This window comes from Mustelus asterias, chromosome 11 (assembly GCF_964213995.1).
Source record: "Mustelus asterias chromosome 11, sMusAst1.hap1.1, whole genome shotgun sequence".
Taxonomy (NCBI): domain Eukaryota; kingdom Metazoa; phylum Chordata; class Chondrichthyes; order Carcharhiniformes; family Triakidae; genus Mustelus; species Mustelus asterias.
In genome coordinates, this window is record NC_135811.1 from 66,965,285 (window position 1) to 66,988,744 (window position 23,460).

A 23,460-nucleotide genomic window follows, 5' to 3' on the forward strand; every position below is an offset into this window, starting at 1 on the left:
TTTAAACTGATTCGGGGGGGGGGGAGGGATCCTGAGTAGTGGGGCTGAAAGTGAGGGATGCATGGATGGGGACTGCAATGCACGGCATTGCAGAGGTGGGGTGGAGCAGGGTTTGAAATGTGTATACTTCAATGCCAGGAGTATTCGCAATAAAGTGGGTGAACTTGCAGCGTGGATCAGTACCTGGGACTTCGATGTTGTGGCTATTTCAGAGACATGGATAGAGCAGGGGCAGGAATGGATGCTGCAGGTCCCGGGGTTCAAATGTTTTAGTCGAAGTAGGGAAGGAGGTAGAAGAGGGGGAGGGGTAGCATTATTGGTCAGAGATTGTATCACAGTGTCAGAGAGGAGGTTTGATGAGGACTTATCTGTTGAGGTAGTATGGGCGGAGATTAGAAATAGGAGAGGAGAGGTCACCCTGTTGGGAGTCTTTTATAGACCTCCTAAAAGTTCTAGAGAGGTTGAGGAAAGGATTGCGGAGTCAATCCTGCTTAGGAGTGAAAGTAATCGGGCAATTGTTATGGGGGATTTTAACTTGACTAATATTGACTGGAATTGTTATAGCTCTAGCTCGTTAGAGGGGTCAGTTTTTGTTCAAAGCGTGCAGGAAGGTTTTTTGACTCAGTATGTAGACAGGCCAACTAGAGGTGAGGCTATATTGGATCTGGTGCTGGGAAATGAGCCAGAGCAGGTGCTAGACTTGGAAGTTGGTGTGCATTTTGGTGATAGTGACCACAATTCGGTTACGTTCACCTTAGTGATGGAAAGGGATAGGCATGAAACTCGGGCCAGTGGTTTTAGCTGGGGGAAGGGTAATTATGAGGCTATTAGGAGAGAATTAGGAAACATAGGTTGGACTAGGAGATTACAGGGACTGGGAACGTCCGACATGTGGAGTTTTTTCAAGGAGCAGCTACTGCGAGTCTGTGATAGGTATGTCCCTGTCAGGCAAGGAGGAATTGGTAGGGCTAGGGAACCGTGGTGCACCAAAAAAGTTTCGTTGTTGGTTAAAAAGAAAAAGGAGGCTTATGTTCGGATGAGACGTGAGCACTCGGGTAGTGCACTAGAAAGCTTTAGATTGGCTAAGAGGGAGTTGAAGAGCGAGCTTAGAAGGGCTAAAAGGGGACATGAGAAGACTTTGGTGGATAGGGTTAAAGAGAATCCTAAGGCGTTCTATAGGTATGTCAAGAACAGAAGGTTGGTTAGGGCAAGTTTAGGGCCAGTTATAGATGGCAGAGGGAAGTTATGTGTGGAACCGGAGGAGATTGGTGAAGCATTGAACCAATATTTCTCTTCGGTGTTCACGCAAGGGGACATGAATATAGCTGAGGAGGACACTGGGTTGCAAGGGAGTAGAATAGACAGTATTACAGTTGATAAGGAGGATGTGCAGGATATTCTGGAGGGTCTGAAAATAGATAAATCCCCTGGTCCGGATGGGATTTATCCAAGGATTCTCTGGGAGGCAAGAGAAGTGATTGCAGAGCCTCTGGCTCTGATCTTCAGGTCGTCGTTGGCCTCTGGTATAGTACCAGAAGATTGGAGGTTAGCGAATGTTGTCCCATTGTTTAAGAAGGGGAACAGAGACTTCCCCGGGAATTATAGACCGGTGAGTCTCACTTCTGTTGTCGGCAAGATGTTGGAAAAAATTATAAGGGATAGGATTTATAGTTATTTGGAGAGTAATGAATTGATAGGTGATAGTCAGCATGGTTTTGTGGCAGGTAGGTCGTGCCTTACTAACCTTATTGAGTTTTTTGAGAAAGTGACCAAGGAGGTGGATGGGGGCAAGGCAGTGGACGTGGTATATATGGATTTTAGTAAGGCGTTTGATAAGGTTCACCATGGTAGGCTTCTGCAGAAAATGCAGATGTATGGGATTGGGGGTGATCTAGGAAATTGGATCAGGAATTGGCTAGCGGATAGGAAACAGAGGGTGGTGGTTGATAGTAAATATTCATCATGGAGTGCGGTTACAAGTGGTGTACCTCAGGGATCTGTTTTGGGGCCACTGCTGTTTGTAATATTTATTAATGATCTGGATGAGGGTATAGTTGGGTGGATTAGCAAATTTGCTGATGACACCAAAGTCGGTGGTGTGGTAGACAGTGAGGAAGGGTGTCGTAGTTTGCAGGAAGACTTAGACAGGTTGCAAAGTTGGGCCGAGAGGTGGCGGATGGAGTTTAATGCGGAGAAGTGTGAGGTAATTCACTTTGGTAGGAATAACAGATGTGTTGAGTATAGGGCTAACGGGAGGACTTTGAATAGTGTGGAGGAGCAGAGGGATCTAGGTGTATGTGTGCATAGATCCCTGAAAGTTGGGAATCAAGTAGATAAGGTTGTTAAGAAGGCATATGGTGTCTTGGCGTTTATTGGTAGGGGGATTGAATTTAGGAGTCGTAGCGTTATGTTGCAACTGTACACAACTCTGGTGCGGCCGCACTTGGAGTACTGTGTGCAGTTCTGGTCCCCACATTACAGGAAGGATGTGGAGGCTTTGGAGAGGGTGCAGAGGAGGTTTACCAGGATGTTGCCTGGTATGGAGGGGAGATCCTATGAGGAGAGGCTGAGGGATTTGGGATTGTTTTCGCTGGAAAGGCGGCGGCTAAGAGGGGATCTTATTGAAACATATAAGATGATTAGAGGTTTAGATAGGGTGGATAGTGATAGCCTTTTTCCTCTGATGGAGAAATCCAGCACGAGGGGGCATGGCTTTAAATTGAGGGGGGGGTAGTTATAGAACCGATGTCAGGGGTAGGTTCTTTACCCAGAGGGTGGTGAGGGATTGGAATGCCCTGCCAGCATCAGTAGTAAATGCGCCTAGTTTGGGGGCGTTTAAGAGATCCGTAGATAGGTTCATGGACGAAAAGAAATTGGTTTAGGTTGGAGGGTCACATTTTTTTTTTTTTTTAACTGGTCGGTGCAACATCGTGGGCCGAAGGGCCTGTTCTGCGCTGTAATGTTCTATGTTCTATGTTCTATGTACTTGGTTTAACATCAGATGAAACAATGTCAACCTCAGGTCGCCTTTTAGTGCTCAAAATCAGGTTGATTTTGGCTTCATTTTTGGTTGGACAATGCAACTTGTGGTGTTGAATCAGGAATCCAAACAGGCTCATGTCCACAATGCAATCATGCTGCTTCCAAAATCAAATCATTCTAAATGGTTTACTTCAGATTTGGATGGTACCCTAAATCATATTACTCTATTTTTTAAACTGGACCTCTGCAGAATTGAATGTCATTCAAATCTAAAAGTTGCAATATAATAATTATGTGCTGAATCTTCTGTAGAGTGGCAATCATCGTTAGATAATGACCCCACACATCTTTATTTACTTTAGCCAGGAAGTGTTTGTTTTTCTCACCCAGACTTCCAACTCAGTCCTGATGAAAAATGTGCAGAGTGACTGCTCCTGGAGTCCTCCTATGCAGTGCAGTGCAGCATCGAATGCGGACTTGAAGCCAAGCCCCCTTTCACAGCACTACCTGTCATATTATAGTAGCTTTAAATGTCCCAGCCACTTTGACAAGCTAGGAGAGGTAAGTGTGTTGTCGGGTTATCAGGGGATAGGGTGGGGGACTACCCTAACTATCCTGTGTCGGGAGGGTTGTTGATGGTGGATGGGGAGGGGTGGAGTGTTTGTTGGGTGGTTGGGGGTTCAGTGGGCTTCAGTAGTATTATTACCCATGAGTTAGAACTGATTTTAATCTTGCGAACTTTTCCTGGGTAACTGTTTTGTAAAGTGAGAGTCTGAATCATCCAAAATGTCTGACTTTCCATTGGTGTTTCGGAGGGTTCCAGGTGCAGAATAATTGCCCAACAGAAATTGAAATTCCCTGGGCAATTCCCATGCAGTTATTGCCTGAGGACTTCCAAGAGGTTCCTAACATATCCTCTGGGTTACCTCCAGGGAACAGAAGATCTGGGTCTATGTCTGTGGTTTGTTTGTGCATTCACTTGTAATATAGCCCGAACCAAATGGAAATCACCAAAGAGCTTATGAAGAAAGAGAACAAGATAAAAGAATAATGAAAGAACAGTCTCTAACACTTGAATTGAATTTCCAGTTAGTTCTGCTCTAATTTTGCATACACATAAACATGATGTCCTACAGTGTCTCCTATGGTGAATGGTGATGTGTTGAACGAAATATGATGCTTCAGCAAACTGTGTATTATAGTTACCAAATACTGATTACAGCTCTTTTTGGATTTAAACTAAGGATGTGCATAACACTGACAAGGTCACATTTATTGGTCCTTCAGTTATCCTTAGGAGATGGTGGGTGTTCCCCTTGAATCTCAGCAGTCCACATGGTCCACAGTGTTTCTAATATAGTGCTAAGTAGAAACATTCGGGATAATGAGGCTGACACTATGAAGGTACAGGGATGCAAGTCCAATCTGATGATGTATCACAATCATGCATTTTGGGAAGAAGAGTAACTTGGAACTCAGTCTGAATTGTTTTATCATCACCAAAGAAAGAAAGAGATTACATTTATGTCATGCCTTTCACTACCCAGGTTGTACCAAATTTCTTCAATGAAATAATGTAGTCACTGCTACCAAAAGAAAAACGCAACAGCCAACATGTGCAAATCAAGGCTCTGCAGTGTGATAATCTGTTTAATGATATTGACTGAAGGATAAAAATTGGTAACACACTGGAGAAAACTGCCTATGCTTCTTTGAAAGGTTCCACAGGATATTTTACCTGAAAGGTGCTAAAGCTAAAAGCTGACAATTCTATCCTACTGTACTGCACTGAAGCCAAGACGATGTGTTTCAGTCTCTGGAGAGTCCTCTGACTCAGGAGGTGAGAGAGCTACTAATGGGTCAATTGTACACCATGATCTAGGTCATTAATATACACCAGGAAGTGCAAGGGCAAAACTGCCCTTGGAGAATATCATCACAAACCTTCCTCCAGCTTGAAAAACATCTATTACCCACTACTCTGTTTCTTGCCACTCAGCCAATTTTGTGAACATGTTGCTACTTTCCCTTTTATTCCATGAGCTATAATTTTGCTCACAAGTCTGTTGGAAGTCCATGTATATCAACAGCATTACCCTCATCAACCCTCTCTGTTACCTCTTTAAACCACTCTAGCAAGTTAGTTAAACACGACTTATTCCTAATAAATCCATGCTCGCTTTCCTTAACTGATCCATATTTGTGCAAGTGGGCTACTGACTTTATCCCAAATTATTGTTTTGAAAAGTTTCCCACTGATTAAGCTGATTGGCCTCTACTTATTGGGCTCAACTGGACATGCTTTTTGAACAAGGATACAACAGCTGCAATTCTCCAGTACTCTGGCCGCACCCGAGTCTAAGAAAAGCTGGAAGATTTTAGCCAGTGCCTCCATTATTTCCATTCTCACTCTGTTCCCTTGGATGCATCACATCCATTCGTGGTGCCTTGTCAACCAGCCTGACACATCCTTTTTATCACTATTAAATTCTTTAGATATCTCAATTACCTTCTTATTCACAATGACCTGGATAGCATCTTCTATCTTGGGTAAAGACCGGTGCAAAGTAATCAGTTAATACCTCATGTACGCCCCCTGCCTCCATATGTAAATCCCCTTGATAGACCCCATTGTTCCTTTTCCCATCCTTCTACGGTTTATATGTAGGAGGCCTTGTGGGGCAGTGGTAGCGCCCCAGCTGCTGCATCAGAAGCTCTGGGTTCGAGTCCAACGCCAGGACTTGTTGGCAACAGAAGGCACGTTCAAAACAGGTGAACGGGCTGATAATCAGCTTGGAAATCCTTCCATCACTTTGCCCACTATTCTCCAAAGGGTTAAAAACAGTATGGGTGTGAAGATATGCAAGAGAGATAGATTGATTATTTATATGCCCATATTATCAATTTTATTTCGGGAAATTCAAAAGAAACTGGAAGGAACCCAAAAAGGAAGTACAACTATATGCAAGGTAAAGTTTTGATTGCTACTGCAGCCTTAAAACAATGAACAGAAAATTCTTGTAGCAATGTAAACGTGGAATACTGCTCACAGAGATATGCAAAATGATATACAATACTTGCAATGGTGTCATTCTGTATTCTACTTTATTGGCAACAGTTAGTATTGATCAGTGTCTCAGGATTCAAGAATATCTGCTTTTGAATTTTATTAGCTTAGGTTGATTCCAGCTAATCAGGTTTCAAGAACAGGATTCCTGTGGTTCATAGTACCATGTACCATGGTTCATGTGGTGAATATTACATCAACTTCAAAATAACGGTACAGAGGATTTATAACACTAACCAACTACATCCTTAACACAGCTCAAAGGCTGAAAATAATGTTTTAAAAACAAACGATATCTTAAGTACTATCCCTCCACAAGGTAGAAACAAAAGTAGGAAAAATCACTTTATAAATACATGAGACGTAGTGCTCAATTTTCATTTGAGCTTGGTAAAACATAGAACCATAGTCAGAGAAGGCCATTTGATTCATCGAGACTGCCCTGATTCTCTGAAAAAGCAACCCACCCAGGTCCACTCCTCTGCCCTATCCTCATAACCTTGCACATTTACCTTGGCCAATCCACCTAAACATTTTAGACACTAAGGGGCAATTTAGCATGGCCAATCCACCTTGTAAATAGTACACAGTACAGCCACAGTGCACAAATGATGGAGGAAATGGATGCTTTAAGATGGTAGAGGGGGTACGAATTAAGCCTCGTTTGCGTATCAAACCATTTGACTGAGGTTGCATTCAGCTAGCCGATGGAGAATTATGTGGGTATGATTTATTCTAAGTAAGGTGGAGTTAAGATAGAGGTTTGAGCTTAAAATTGGCAAAGGGTTCTTAGGAATATCCAGGTTTCTCACTTAATCAGAAAGCTGCGCACAATCAGAATTTTATAGTACGCAGGTTGTTCGTCCTGTCACACTTGCACTAGCTTTCTCAATCCAATTCCTTGCCCTCTCCTAATAACTTTCTACATTTCTTCATTCAAAGTATTTATCCCATTACATGTTATGAGCATATTTTGCCTTTTGCCATTGCTGTACTGCCAGGGTATTCAATTTTCCAACGAGACTCTTTCTCAAAAAAGCATGAAGGGGAATTTTTCCCACTTGACCAATTATCGGTACTTTCCCTTTGTTTGGAATGCACTGACAATCCAGTAATGTACTAAATGTGATACAGCATGTCTAACAATGCTAACTCAGTCCAGATATCCAGTGTATAATATCGCAAAAATTTACATATCATATTTAAGTACCGTTCCTAAACAGGTTCTTACCTGATTTTCATCCTGTTCCTCCATACTGAATTCTGTGCTTGTCTGTACCTCTGAGGCTTTATCTCCCAGCAAAAAGCCTAGTCGTGTCATGAGTGTATTTGCAGCCTCATCCACAGATGGTGGGGGTCCCAGTTCCCGTTCTGAGTCACCTGTGCAGAATAGAAAATAACTCAATTGAAGTCATCTTATACATAAGAAAGAAAAATTGAGCGATATGTTTCACAATGCATTAAGCCACTTGTCTTGAATTTAGAATACTGACATTTACTAATCGATAATATGATGAAATATCCATACAATAGCAAAGCAGGAAATTGTGTTTAATTGCAGTTTGTATTTCTCAAAATAATTAGGCAACTTTTTGCAAAATTGTTTGGCACTAAACAAGATACAACATTTGCACTCCCCTTTCTTGCCATCCCATTGATATTGAAATTGGTACACGTGACCACATAAATGCAGAAACATATCTGTGACCACCTACACATGAAGAATGTTCGAAAGATAAAATTAATACAAGCATTCATGCCACAAAGCATGCTTCACATCCTTTTAATGCAATGTAACAGGTATAGTAGGATAGAAGATAAGATATTTCAGAAATCTTTCAGTGAAAAATACAAACTTGTATTGACATACTGCTTCCTCTTATGCCAGAACCATCCCAAAGCACATAATCTAATTAGTTACTCTGAAGTTTAGTATTGTTCTGCAGGTAAATGCCATAGTAAATTCACACATCACAAGCTCTAACAAATAGCATTAATTATCCTTCACTCGGAGAAAAAAAAAATCAAAGGGAATGAGCTGAAGGATGGGGTTAAATATAGCCTGAAAGTTACTGGATGTATAGAACACAAATTGGGCAAGACGCACACAAGAAGGCAGGGCTTCTTCCTCATTGGTAATTTGAGATATTCAAGGGTATATAGGGCATAATGAATAAAGATGCACATAATTAAAATAACTGCTTCGGGCATTGCCAAGAAATATTATAAATGAAACAAACAACTCTCAATGATCTCATCTTTGAACTTACTGAAGATATTACCAATGAACATGTTTACAGGATTCTTGGACTAACACACAATAATAAATGCTTAGTTACGGTTGTACATGTGTTTCCATCTTGCCACTGGCTAGTCTTTTAAAGTACTGTATAAGATGCAGAGATAGCAACTGTATCCCTATCCATGAGAAGATAAAGGGAAACAAGTGGAAAAATGATTTCCTACATGTTCCTGTATACAGTACAAAAAGCACTTCTTTCATGTCAAATGACAGTCTTGTTTAAAACTCTTCAAAACTGATTTATGCCATTAGGAAAAAAAGAGAGCACTTGTTATAATTTGAGAATGGCCTTGACAAGACTGACAATTGCTTTGCTCCACGTAGTTCCAAGCCTTCCAAGGAATATTACCATCTACATATATTGCACATGTCGTTTAGCAGGTGCTGTTAGGCCTACAGAGTTTGCGTGTGGTTGCAAAGAGGACATCTGCAGGGACTGACGTTCAAATTTCTGATGCCTTACAAAATGATTACATACTTGACATGTTAGAGTGTTTGTCAACAACTGTATCTTGTATTGCAGTTTAAAAAATGAACCATTTTAAAACATATTATTTCCACCTTCAGTTATTACGCACCAGCAAATCAATGTCAGTGTTGAAAAAAAGAAACATCTGAAGGAATACTTAGCCATTTAGTGTCACAGCCCTAATCCAGGAGCAAGAAGTGTGTGATGAATATATATCTGGGACCCACTTCATTTAGTTTACATCTGAAACATGAGGAGTGGAGATCATGTCATGTCTGCAGAGGGATGGGAGAAGAGGAACAGGAATGGAAAATGGACAAAGGGTGACAACTGGCATGCAGTGGAGATCAGGAAGCTTAAAAATCAATCCAAACTTCCAGTTGAAAGCTGAAAGGATGATGCAACATTTCTGACGATTCGCCCTCGAGCGCAAAAATCTTCCAACTTCATTTCAAATCCTTGAAAACTTTCTCCTTTCAATCCAAGCATGAGCTCCCACTGCATTCCAGGGCAGGTAACTATAGACACTTTGAACCTTTAGCTGCTCTCTCTTGCTCTCTTCTGGATCCTGGCAGACTAACTTTGTCTGTAATATGCAGTGATATTTTGGGGAGGCCAGTAGCTCAATCTGACAATGGTTTCCTTAGCACTTTTCCCCTCTCAAAACCCAACCTCATGACAACTTGATTCACATGAGTCTTATATCTAGATAGAAATGCTAATTACCCATTCTTTCGACTCCAACTCGATCCTACCCTGGAATCAAATGGACAGTCCAAAGTATAAATGTAAACAACCTGATATTCTTAACGCCTTGCTAAGGGTGTCCACGTGCATAGATCCCTGAACGTTGGCACCCAGGTTGATAGGGTTGTTAAGAAGGCGTACGGTGTGTTAGCTTTTATTGGTAGAGGGATTGAGTTTCGGAGCCAGGAGGTCATGCTGCAACTGTACAAAACTCTGGTGCGGCCGCATTTGGAGTATTGCGTACAGTTCTGGTCGCCATATTATAGGAAAGATGTGGAAGTGTTGGAAAGGGTGCAGAGGAGATTTACCAGGGTGTTGCCTGGTATGGTGGGAAAATCGTATGAGGAAAGGCTGAAGGGCTTGAGGTTGTTTTCGTTAGAGAGAAGGAGGTTAAGAGGTGACTTAATAGAGGCATACAAGATGATCAGAGGATAGGGTGGATAGTGAGAGCCTTTTTCCTCGGATGGTGTTGGCTAGCACGAGGGGACATAGCTTTAAATTGAGGGGTGAGAGATATAGGACAGATGTTAGAGGTAGGTTCTTTACTCAGAGAGTAGTAAGGGCGTGGAATGCCCTGTCTGCAGCAGTGGTGGACTCGCCAACGTTGAGAGCGTTCAAGTGGTTATTGGATAAACATATGGATAATATTGGAATAGTGTAGATTAGAGGGGCTTTAGATTGGTACCACTGGTCGGCGCAACATCGAGGACTGAAGGACCTGTACTGCGCTGTAATGTTCTATGTTCTAAGACTTTGGATTACAGTCTAACCACCAAGTGCAGATGCAGGCATCATCATTTCCAAATGTGAACTTTACGCCTTCTTCCAGCAATACAACCCAAGCCTCACTTTAATGTACAACAGCCATGTCCTACAGCACTGTTGTCTAGCAGTCTTCAGAACAGATCATCCCTTTATTTGATCTAAAGACAGTTCCAAAACATAACATATTCATAAACCTTATAACTGTGAAGCCTGCTATAGCCTGCACTTATAAAGTGCTAAAGTGCAAGATTATCTAAATGTCTTGAACCATTTTACAATAAAGAGTGTTAAATATGTTTTGTTTGCCATATTATATAAAAAAAATAGAGGCACTGTTGCGGATACAAAAGACTTTTAAAAAATCTGAACTTCCAGTTGATAGCTGAAAGAATTACACAACACTTGAAAAATCTTGTTTTCTGACCTATCCATGGACTTGCCCTCCTCTAACGTTGCAATCTACTCTTGTTTTACATTCTTAGGCATATCTTCGCTTGTACAAACTATGTGGCTGTACCTATCAGGAAAGGAAGAAGGAGCTGGATCATTTTTCTCTTGAAAAGGAAACAATAAGGAGTGACATAACAGAGATAATTAAGGTTATGAAAGGACTTCATACATTAAAAACAAAGAAAGTGCTTCCGCTTGTGGAGAAGAGCAAAACTAGAGGCTATCAATATAAAATAGTCACCAAATCAAAAACAGGATTCACTTATTTGCCCAGAAACTGCTGAGAATGTGGAACTTATGATCCCAGGATGTAGTTAGTTGAACAGTATAATTGCACTTAAGAGGAATCTAGGTAAGCTTAAGGGAGAAGGGAGAAGAAAGTTATGCCGATAGAGTTGGATGAGGAAGGATAGGAGGAGGCTAGAATGGAAAATAAACACCGACAGGGACTCACTCGGACAAATGATCTGTTTCTGTGCTATACATTCTGTGTCATCCTTTGATTCTAATTGACAGACACTTAACAGGATAAATGGAAAAGGAATGAAGGGGCTAGATAGGACAAAAAATATTATTGGAGGGACGTTATGAAATGGATGGCAGTACAGAGGACAACAAAATATCAGAGAATAAGCACAGTGGCTGAATAAACAGAAATCAACGATGGAAGTTGAAAGGGCGGGAGGGACAAAGATAAGTTTCGTGTTATATAAAAGGACGGTGTATCTGAGGGTGTATGGCAGGAGAAGACTGTAAAGATACAATAAGGCTTGTCCATGGAGAGGTCTAAAAGCAAAAATTTTGAAATAGACCAGTTGGAGCAAAGGGAGTCAGTTGAGCTTGAAGAGACTGGAGCTGTTGAAGATTGGAGCAGAGTGTGAGCAAGAATGCAGCCCATGATATTTGGAGAGATTTGAAGTCTGAAGAATTAACACTGGAGCCGATTTAGAAGAACATTTGAGAATTAAATCATTGAGGTGATAAAGGCATAGACTGATGCTTCAACAGCAAAAAGGGAGAGACTGAACAGATGCAGGCACTAGTGCAAAGTTGGGAGAAAGTATTGATTTATTTTTGGTTCAATTCTGTCTCGTACATTCCCCACTCAAATTCTTCTACTCTTGTCTTATGTGTCTCCTAGTACCCGAATGGAGTAACAGAAAAGGACATACAACAGCAAATTAAATGGAATGGTGTGTGATTTGGGATGCTCGAAGCAAAGGAAGGGAAGAGGGGCGAACGATAGATGATAAATGCTACAAACACAAAGTTTATAAGATTGTTATGTACTGGGACTGTCTCTTTAATTTGAGTTAATTGGAGGAATGAAGGAGATCATGTGATCTGTTCTGAATTCTGCCTGACAACAAGCTTGGGTGGCTTGGTTGTTAAAGGCAGCCTCAGTTGTTTCACTGGGCAGAAGGTGCAAAATATTCACACTTATGGACAATGACAAGGGCACCCGTGTCAACCGTGAACATTTCCAAACTTTTCTGCTTTTATTTTATTTTCAGATTCGTGGATTTGCAGTTTCTCATTTTACCTCTTCATTCAATTATTTAATTTTAACTTTGTTTTTTTGTGCAGCCTTTATGGAGAGAACATAAGATGTTTCTCAAGATAATACCAGTATTTCGAGGCAATTGTCATGAGTAGTAGTGTGATAAACTCAGCCCCTTTCATTACAAGAAAAATAAATGGAAGGCATGATACAAAATTATGAAGAATGAATAAGGAAAAACTGATCACTAACCTGACTGCATATACTGAAATTCTCAAACAAAGAAAATGAAGGGAATGGATAAAAGATGTTCACTAGAGCAAGAACCAGTAGTAGCTGAGAGATTTTAAAAAGCTAATATTCAAAAAAGAAAAAATAGAAAGGGGAAAAAGGTAGAGAGAATGGATTTAAATAGATAGCTTTTCTCGAGAGTAGCTGTAGGTACAATAGGCCAAACTATAAAATTATAAATCTATGTATTACCTCAGATTCATGTATTATATTTTGGCTCCAAGAGTATCAGCATTGTTAATGAACATTCCAAATGCCAAAAGTACCCACTATAAAGTAGTGCAATATATGATACCAAGACATCTTAAAAGTTAAAGGAACATTCACTCATTATCACTTGCTAGTGCTCAGCCTTAGCTTGCAGTTAAATTATGGGTATGTCTCACCAGGGACAAATAATTACTGGTGCATTTTTAGGACTCTGTAAGACTCGTAACTCAGTAGCATAATGGTGATGGTGAGTTAGATGGGACTTTCTTGCAGTGAAGACACACAACTCTCAACCAACAGAGAGATATATTGTGAATTCAATAGGCCAGAATGGCCATTTGATATTTAATATAGCCTTTAAATTCTAAAACAATGTATACTGCTGCCAAGCATTGAGAAATAATCCATCAGCAATCTGCAGTGGTGGAGTGCTCCATCTCAGGAGAGAAAATCAAGAGACAGCCAATTCCAACTCTCTCAATGGAAAAAAAATGATCCTGTTAATTTGGTCCGGTACATGTTTTGACAGCACAGTTGAATATGACTCAACAGTATCCAGCTCCCCTGACCAAAGGTGACAAATACATAGACTAGAAATGGGAGAGAGAATTCACACGCTCAAGACATCATTTCAGCACGTTCACGTTTACAGAATGAAGTAAATCTGCACTTCAGAACACTGACACAACATTTGATGATAATCCTAACAATACAATCAACTTTACTGTTCTTACCTGTCTGATCAAGTACAGCAATTATGAAATGACTTTCCACAAACTTGTAATAGTAAATGGAGTTGGGAATGTTTAAATACTGAAAACATAAACTCCCTCTTAAAAGGACGGCTGCAGCAGCAAATGCTCAAACCAAAGGGAGTACCTTGAACATCAGGGAGGGGAAGTCTCCTGCAGGGGCTGTCACTCTCATCATGAACAATCTCATTAGCTAGAATTTGCAGCAGGAAAATACGTCCATGCGCCTTGTTTGTTTTGGAGGGTTTTTTCCCCTGGCTGCCATGGTTGCACAGTTGTGAGCATTCAAAAGCAAGCGGTAGGGATTTAAAAACAGTGCACCAGTTTAACAACAAGTGAAATACAGCAGCGCATGCAATAATCTCAGAAGCACTAATATGATGCCAAGACACCTCAAAACGTAACAGGAAAATTTGCTCAAGGTCACTTACTACTCAGTAATAAATGTTGGCCTTGCTGCTGACTCCTAAATCCCACAATAGAATAAAAAAAACAAAAAAAGGCTCACCATTTAGGTCAACTACTTATATTATGCAAGAATCTTCGTCTTTTTTTTACAGCTTCAGTAAACTAAATAGAAATGAGCTCACCAGTACTCAACTCATCTTTAGATCCCTCCTTAATTCAGTCAGTTCTTGCTAATTCATCACAGGCAAGTCAAAGTCCCTGAAGCTAATCAGCATGCAAATGTGGAACATGTATTTTTTTTTTGTTTTTAGGGAGGCCAGAGATTACTGGTTACCTTGTAGCAGCAATCTAACCATGTGCGAGAGCACATAGTAAACATTAATATACCTGAGCATTGATGAGAGTTTGGCCAGCATTTTTGAGAGAAAAGGCTTTTCTGTTCAAAAGCAGGTTCACCATTATCTGCATTTGCTACTATAAGTCTAGTTGCCTATTACCTCCTTCTCTATAACAATGGATGTTTTACAACACACAGCTCGAATTAACAGCTTCTTCCAGACTTGCCATACCATGTTGCATGCTGTGACTCCCTTGACCAATATGTCCTAGCACCAACTGCACTACACTGAAGCTGAATTACACTGCTGTCTGGCTAAACACTTAATTCAAGCTAAAAGGTTAGGCTCGCTATAGACAGAGTAAATCAATGTATTGCACAATTATGGGGGGTGGTGGGGAAGGGAGAATAAACGTTCACATCCCAAAGCACCCCCACCCAACCACATACCCACCCCCACACACACAAATTTACAGATCTTAGACAACTTGTTTGCAGGAAGGTACCAAGCAAGAAGGGACATTTTCTCACAGACAGAGAGAAGAAAATAAATGGGGTTACGGTAGCATTGTGATTGTGTTACTGGATTATCAACCCCACGATAGCAGCTGAACAATTTAAATTCAATTCATTAATTAAATCTAAAATAACTAGCAAGTGTAATGGTGACCATGAAACCACCAGCTTGTCAGAATACTCATCCTTTTTGTGATGAAAACCTGTCATCTGGTCTTTGACCCCTAACCCACATCAATGTTGTTCACTCTTAACTGCCTTCTGAAATGACCTCCTAGGAAGCCACTCAGTTGCATTAAACACAGCAGCGCCTTTTCATGGGTAATTAGGGATGGACAATAATTGCTGGACTTGCCAATGACACTTACATTCCATGAATGAATAAAAGAAACAATTTGAAACTGAGTGACTATTCACTATCTACTACGCTCCTATTGGCAAGATGGGAAGTAGCAGAGACCAGGGAACCTTTTCGTTGTTTTCAGGAAGGAATAACACACATTACATGGGAAGAACCTAAAAAGGACAAAAAGGAGCTCTGCTAAATGTAGAAGAATGTCTAAAACAAAGGAAAAACAATTCCTACAGAGGAAAGTTGAGTTATTTGCAACTGTTAAAGTAACCAGTTTTTCAATGTTACTTTTCATTGTTTCTCAATTTGAATAACACAATTATGTCCAATTAGTTTTATTTATGGAATATTTTCCAAAAGGTAAACAATCTTATCTTTGCTTTGGTTGCAGAAATATGAGCATGAATTAAAGAAACAATATATAACTAGAGTGTAAAAGGCATGGAATAGAATTAGCACAGAGAGGCTAAGAAAAGCACTGGGAGGGAGGTCAGTGTGGGCTAAATATGGGAGGTAATTTTAAAAACAAAATCTCACACTGTGGTGGAAGATAGAACTAGCACAGTGGAATACAAGTATGCCAGACTATTCTTAAAAAATAAATGTCCAGGTAAAACCACACTTGACAGACTGTGTACATAGTTCTAGCCACTATGTCACTGAATGGATGGACAAGCATTAGAGAAGGAGCAGAGTACAGAAACAAAAATGGTTCAAAATTTAAAGGAATGAGCCACGAGGACAACTCAAGATAATTTACTCTCCATAACATCAGGGCTTGAATGTCAAAATTGAGCAGCACAAAAGTGTTCACACTATTGAAACAATGAGAAACAATACATCCTGGATCAGAGTTTAAAATTAGGCAGGCAAATAGGGTCAGAAATGGGGAAGTGGTGAAATATAATTTCATATCATAGCAGAAAAAAGAACCATGTGCATACATTAATCTTCCAGTCAATGGATGTTATGCTGGATGAGTTAAAATACCAGAGGGATAAAGTTGGAAACCTGAATGGCCTTTCTAAATAAGCAAGGAAACAATATTTGGAATAATTCTGGTGCTAAAAGTGGATCCATGTGCATGGATATAATTGGCAATTTCATATTTTTATTTTCCCAACCAATATATCATGCACATGGAGCTGAATGCTGGCACATTTTTATTAATATGATAGCAAATCATAGAATATCATGGAATATATCATAGAATCCCTACAGCGCAGGAGGAGCCATTCGGCCCATCGAGTCTGCACCAACTTTCTGACAGAGTATCTTACCGAGGCCTACACATCCTGGGACACTAAGGAGCAAAACAGTCTAAGAGTAAGAGGATATTTTCCATACATTACTGAGATACTTAATTTTTTATCCCTCACTATATCTCTCTCAACCATTATTAATTAAAATGCATAGGTTTGCTAACAACCAAAATACAAGTGATGACAACCAAACTATGTTGACCTCAGAAGCTTTAAATAATCAACTCATTGTTAAATTAAGGTCAAATTCCTCAGCTTGATATGCCTTCTGAAATAAAATAAATGAATTGCTTTTATTTAGAAGTTGAAAAATTGTTACAAATTCATTGAATCCTTTCAACTACACAAACATTTATTGAACAAGACAAATTTGACTTTTCTTCCAAAAATGGAGCATTTACTTTATTTATAATGCAGTTCACATCTTCCACATACTCCACATTCAATTTTATGTTTCCTTCCCAGTGGGAAAGAAATAATGGATGAATGAAATTTAAAAGGGGAAACTGGCAAGGTCAACCAGAAGAATGCTGAGAAATAGGGTCATGAGGTAACCAAAGGATGGATTCAGTGGCAGTGGGAATGGGAGAGATAGTAAGCCTTGTTGATGGATAAGATGTATGTGATTTGAAGCTATGCTGCACACTGAGCAGGACACAAATCAATAATCAGCAAGAGCTGGTGTTGGATATTGATCAGCATCACCAATTCAGAGTAACTAGTTCGTCACATATAAATCAGTCATGGTCTTCCATTTCTTGATTTTGCTATACTTTAGAACACACTTTGAATTACACCTTAGAGGACAACAGCATTTAGAGAATCTGAAGCAAATGTGGCAGGTGATAGTGCTCTGCTTTCACCAGGATATTTCATGTTTTCTTTCTGCCCAGTGATGAACACTTCGTAGAACATTTAAAGCCTGTGCCAGAAGTTGGGATCGATAAACTGTTCTAATTTTGCATGTAGTGAATTGACTTTCACTTTGATTGGCATTTTGGATGACAAGTGCCCAGTTGAAGGTATTCTGTAACATCAGCAGTGAGGACAAAATCAGTGATAGCCATGCTTCAGTTGGTAGAATGTTCAGTTTGCTCGGCTGAGCCAGAGGCTGTGGGATCATGTTCCATTTCAGAAGTTGCCTACAATAACCAAGAAAGACACCCCAGTGCAGCAGAATGAGTATATAACTATTTGTCCCTTAATTAACATTACAAAACAGATTATCTGGTCATTATCACATTCCTGTTTGTGGTAGCTTGCTGTGTACAAACTGACTCCCACATTCCCTCCATTACAACAGTGGCTTCCCTTCAGAAGTATTTTGTTGGCTGCAAAATACTTTGTAATATCCTGTTGTTGGAAAAGGAAATTTATAACTGCAAAGTGTTGTGAAGTTGAGTTTGTAAAGAATGTTTGTAAAGATGTAAAAGAATTGTAAAAACTGCTAGAGGGAAAAACAGTGTGCGGTCCCTTTAAAAGCTGGTTTTGTGGTCAATGCTGGAATGTGGGTATACAGAGTACACAGATGACAACATTTGTTGCAGAGATCAAAGCATCAGGGTTGCCTTGGTTTTGCCTCTGCAGGTTTTGACATTTTTGATGGCCTATCAGTTTAAAGAAGACACTCAGCATAAAGGAACCTATCAAATTTGAATTTGTGGTTGTTAACAGTAGACCAATTTGGGTGGAGGAAAGTTATAAAAAGAGGAACGCAATTGTCTGCCAGCAGTTCCACTGAGAGCCAGCCAGAACAGAAGGACATCTCTAGAGTGGCTCTCCACTCTGCCAGCTAAAGAACCATCTCTGAAGAGGCGTTCCGGTTGGTTAAATAAAATAACTTGTGAATTATTCACTTAAAGTGAGTGTCAGGTCTTTATGTTAATGAACCTCTAAACGTTAATATAGACCAGTTAATACCTTCCCAAACACTTTTACCAGATTAAGAAGCAAGGTAAAGGGGATTAACCTGTGTCATAACAAACACTTTATGAACTAAGAAATAGGAGCAGGAATAGGCCATGCAGCCCATCGAGCCTGCCATACCATTCAATATCATGACTGATCTTGGGCTTCATCTCCACTTTCCCGTTCACTCCCCAAATCTCTTGATTCTCTGACACATGAAAAATCTGCCTATCCCAGACTTAAATGAATTCAGCGCATTCACAACCCTCCAGGATGGAGAATTCCAAAGATTATTTTCTTTTTAACATTTCAATTTTGTATCTCAGACCCCTTTTCTGTAATTGACCTCTTCCTGCATTATTGCTCACTCTGAAGTCACTGTTTTTAAAAAAATTGGGTGACAGCCAAGCTGATGGTCTTTTTTTCTTCATCTTTATAGCTCTGTCCAATCAAAAAGAGATATTAGGTCTGGTAAATGAATGAAATATGGAAATGTCTATTCTTGATGCTCATCATAAGAAACCAACCCAGATTTTGGCATCAAACCTGAAGAGCAAAACATAGGCTGGCCAACTTAATGCAAATGTGAAGACAACAGTGACTATTTAATCAAGCCTGGTCTTTTGAATAGACTTAAAGACTTGTCACGGCTTCATAACAAGAGGATAACTCAATAGATTGGCAATACTAATTTAGTTGGCAGAAAGCAAAAATGAGCAGGTATTAGTGCCTGAGGCAATCCACATATGGCATTGTCTAAGTATGAGTATATGGTTTCATTGGAATCATTTAAGCTAAATTTCACTTCTATGAGGTAGGGAGGCCTAAATGATGAAGAATATAAAGTACATTTTACACTGTTCTGAAAGTCTTAGAAGTCAAACTGTTTGATGTTACTGTATAGTGATGTCTGCAATCTAAAAAGAGACATTTTGGAGTGTTTGCCTAAAATGTCATATTTGCTTGATCATGTCCTTGGATTACAGGCAAAATCTTTTGCATTACTGTGGTGAACAGAGTCAGTCAACACAATGAACAAATTATAGGGAACATCTGCAGTATGTCAGAATAATATTTTTATTCTGAGACCTTTTCATTACAGTATACCTTATGAGATACCAGTCCTACCAAAATGGATAATTTCACGTGTTCCTACATTATTCTCCATTTGCCAGATTTTTGCCCAGTCACTTAACCCATGTCCTTCTGTAGCCTCATGTCCTTTTTACAATTTATTTTCCTATCTATCATTACCCACAAACCAGCCAAAAACTAAATTGCTGAACAACACTCCTATTACACAAGATTGGTAGTTCCAATTCTCACAACATGACAATTAGAAATTAGTGCTAAAATAGGCAGGCTTGTTTTGCTTTGTACCTTACAGCTGCCAATCAACTACCGCACCCTCATTCAAGTGCCTTTTCTTTTTACAAGCAAACCAGGACCACAAGGGAGGAGGAGAAATCAGAGCCAAATCAAATCCTGCCCCCACCCCACATATACACACATTCTACACCAGCTCTTTGGCAATTACGAATTGAAGCAGCAGCAGATTTTACCCTCCTTAACCCAAGGGAGCCAATTGTAGCACTCCAGCTGTGACCTTAGCCGAGTTGATTTAATGTAGCACAAAGCAGGTATTGAACTTGTGACCTTACAGTCAGTAGGCCTTAGTTTTATACTGTCTTCACCAACTAAGTATTTGACAAGCTCTCATTTTGTTTTAAATTTATTTACAAAAGCACTCCATTATGTGGTTGGTTTGACAATGACAGTCATCATTTTTGTAACTTTTCCAAACTAAGTACAAAAATATATATTTGCTCAACTAAGCTTCGACTCTCATCATCCTTGATGCTTCAGTTTAACAGCCACTAGATGATTTGTTTCAAGTTCTATCATTACACAAATGGATTTCACTTTGAAGAAAATTAATATACAAAAGAACATTTTACTAGATAACACCTAAGACAATCATTGCACCTTAACCAGAAGCATTCTCTCAATGCCAGATTGAACACACTAAACGTAAACACTCCCTTGTTATTTACATGACAGTCAACAAACTCTAATGTACGTTGCTAATCATTTGATTTTTGGGACAATGGATTTGGCAATATATCTTTACGTCATCAGAAAATTCAACAGGTTTCAAAATGTGTTTGTAAACTTAAAATTCCAGCTCACTGCCATTAAGTACAATGTCCCTGCTAAATTGGTTAGACTGCACACAAAATCAGCAAATAGAGCTCAAGTTAAATTTACACCACTGTGGTCCAAACCTGCCACTAAATGTGTTGGCACCAAATGCAAACGAGAATTTATTGAGTGCAAGAAATGTAATTTTACAGACTAAAATTTGGTGTCAGATTCAGCTTCCCACCATTTTAACCATGTTAAATTGAAACTTATCAATACTAAACATAATTTCATCGCTTATTTTAGAATATGGCATAATTTAACAACCATCGGAACACATGGATATTGTAGAGCAGTCTACAGGCATGCTTTGTGCAATCTCAAATGATGGGATGGCAGAGTCAACAAAGCATAACTGAGGGATGGGAAAGAGACAGAAATTATAAAGAACTGTAAGGATGCAACAGAAAAAAACGATCAAGCAAATCAGGAACCAATTTCAAGGTCCCATGCCATTCTACTACTTCAGCAGTCCTTCATGATTGAGGATGACTTGCTTCTCCTCCAGTTCCATAGGTTCTGAGATGCCTGATAAATCCAATGTACAATAAGTGCGTTGTTTGGAGAAGCAGGTAGAGGAGCTGTTGGCAAGGTTTGGTTGCTCTCCCAGATGCCTCGACTTTGTCACTATATGAACATAAGCAGTAAGGTTCTCCTGGTATCTTCACCAACATTTTTCTCTCAAGTAAAACCATCAAATCAAATTGACCTAAATTTTTCAGTCAGCAGTGAAGCGACAGTGCTCACCATTAGCCTTGATGAGAAGAGCTCAAAGGGATTTCTGAAGGAGGTTTCACCTTTCCCAACTTTAGTTTCTTTTTCTTTTATGGAATGTAGGCTTTGCTGAGAAGGCCATCCCATCCCTACTTGCCTTCGAGAATGTGGTGGTGGTGAGCCGTCTTCTGGAATTATTGCAGTCCAGGTGGCAAGGGTACACCCAGAATGCTGATGGGAGTGGGAATTCAGGAATCTAATCATGTGATAGTGAAGGAATGGTGATATAGTTTCAAGTCAGGGTGGTGAGCGGCTAGGAGGGAAAGGTCCAGGTGGTAGTGCTCTCATGCACCATCTGCCTTTGTCCTTCAAGGTGGTAGAGGTTGCAGATTTGGACGGTGCTGTCAAAGGATCCTTGGTGAATTAATGCAGTGCATCATGCTCATGGTACACACACTGCCACTGTATGTCAGTGATTTTGATTCGATTTATTTGATTTGATTTGTCACATGTATTAGCATACAGTGAAAAGTATTGTTTCTTGCGTGTGCTATACAGCCAAAACGTTCATAGAGAAGGAAACGAGAGAGTGCACAATATAGTGTTACAGTCATAGATAGGGTGTAGAGAAAGATCAACTTAGTGCGAGGTAGGTCCATTCAAAAGTCTGACAGCAGCAGGGAAGAAGCTGTTCTCGAGTCGGTTGGTATGTGACCTCAGATTTTTGTATCTTTTTCCCGAAGGAAGGAGGTAGAAGAGAGAATGTCCGGGGTGCGTGGCTGTTGGCTGCTTTGCCGAGGCAGCGGGAAGTGTGGACAGAGTCAGTGGATGGGAAGCTGTTTCCATGATAGATTGGGCTACACTCACAACCTTTTGTAGTTACTTGCCGTTTCGGGCAGAGCAGGAGCCGTAACAAGCTGTGATATAACCAGAAAGAATGCTTTCTATGGTGCATCTGTAAATATTGGTGAGAGTCGTAGCTGACATGCCAAATTTCCTTCATCTTCTGAGAACGTAGAGGTGTTGATGGGCTTTCTTAACTATAGCATCAGCATGGGGGGACCAGGACAGGTTGTTGGTGATCTGGACACCTAAAAACGTGAAACTCTCGAACCTTTTTACTTCGTCCCCATTGATGTAGACAGGGGCATGTTCTCCTTTACGCTTCTTGAAGTCAATGACAATCTCCTTCATTTTATTGACATTGAGGGAGAGATTATTGTCGCACCAGTTCACCACATTCTCTATCTCATTCCTGTACTCTGTCTCGTCATTGTTTGAGATCCAACCCACGATGGTGGTGTCGTCAGCAAACTTGAAAATCGAATTGGGGAGGAATTTGGCCACACAGTCATAGGTATATAAGGAGTATAGTAAGAGACTGAGAACACAGCCTTGTGGGGCATCGGTGTGAGGATGATCATGGAGGAGGCGTTGTTGGCTTTCCTTACTGATTGTGGTCTGAGAGTTAGGAAGTTCAGGACCCAGTCACAGAGGGAGGAGCCGAGGCCCAGGCCACGGAGTTTAGAGATGAGTTTCATGGGAATAATGGTGTTGAAGGCTGAGCTGTAGTCAATAAATAGGAGTCTGACATAGGTGTCTTTGTTATCTAGGCGTTCCAGGTTGAATGCAGGGCCAGGGAGATGGCGTCTGCTGTGGCCCTGTTGCGGCGGTAAGCAAACTGTAGTGGATCTAGGTAGTCCAGGAGGTTGGTATCGATTCGTGCCACTTCATAATGATGGATGTCAGAGCCACCGGCCAATAGTCATTAAGGCACGCTGCTTGGAGGAGGATGTGAATATTTAAGGTGGTGGATGGGTGCCAATCAAGCCGACTGCTTTTTCCTGGATGTTGTCGAACTTCTGGAGTGTTTTTGGAGCTGTGCTCATCTAGGCAAATGAAGAGTATTCCATCATATTCCTGACTTGTGCTTTGGGGGTGGTGTATAGGTTTTGGAGTGTCAGTGGCTTGCTCTTGTATTCAAAGTATTTATATGGCTAATCCTGTTCAGTTTCTGGTCAATGCCAACCACCATAGTGAGAGGATTTGGCAATGGTAGTATAATTGAATGTCAAGATTACATTCTCTCTTGTTGGAGATAGCCATTGCCTGGCACTGGTGGGGCATAAATGTTATTTTCCACTTATCACCCAAGCCTGAAAATTGTCTGGTCTTGCTGCATATTGGCATTAACTACTTCAGTATCTGAGGAGCTGCAGATGGTA

At 40.3% G+C, this 23,460-nt stretch overlaps 1 protein-coding gene across 3 annotated transcripts in view; it reads right to left on the reverse strand.

Annotated features, from left to right (window-relative positions):
* Positions 1–23,460, reverse strand: part of LOC144500569 (protein TANC2-like) — a 1,073,639-nt gene that overhangs the window by 387,261 nt on the left and 662,918 nt on the right. For all 3 annotated transcript variants that reach the window (XM_078223699.1, XM_078223697.1, XM_078223698.1), the window contains one exon: positions 7,281–7,429. In XM_078223699.1, the coding sequence (XP_078079825.1) occupies positions 7,281–7,429 (149 nt within the window). The remainder of the gene's footprint in view (positions 1–7,280; positions 7,430–23,460) is intronic.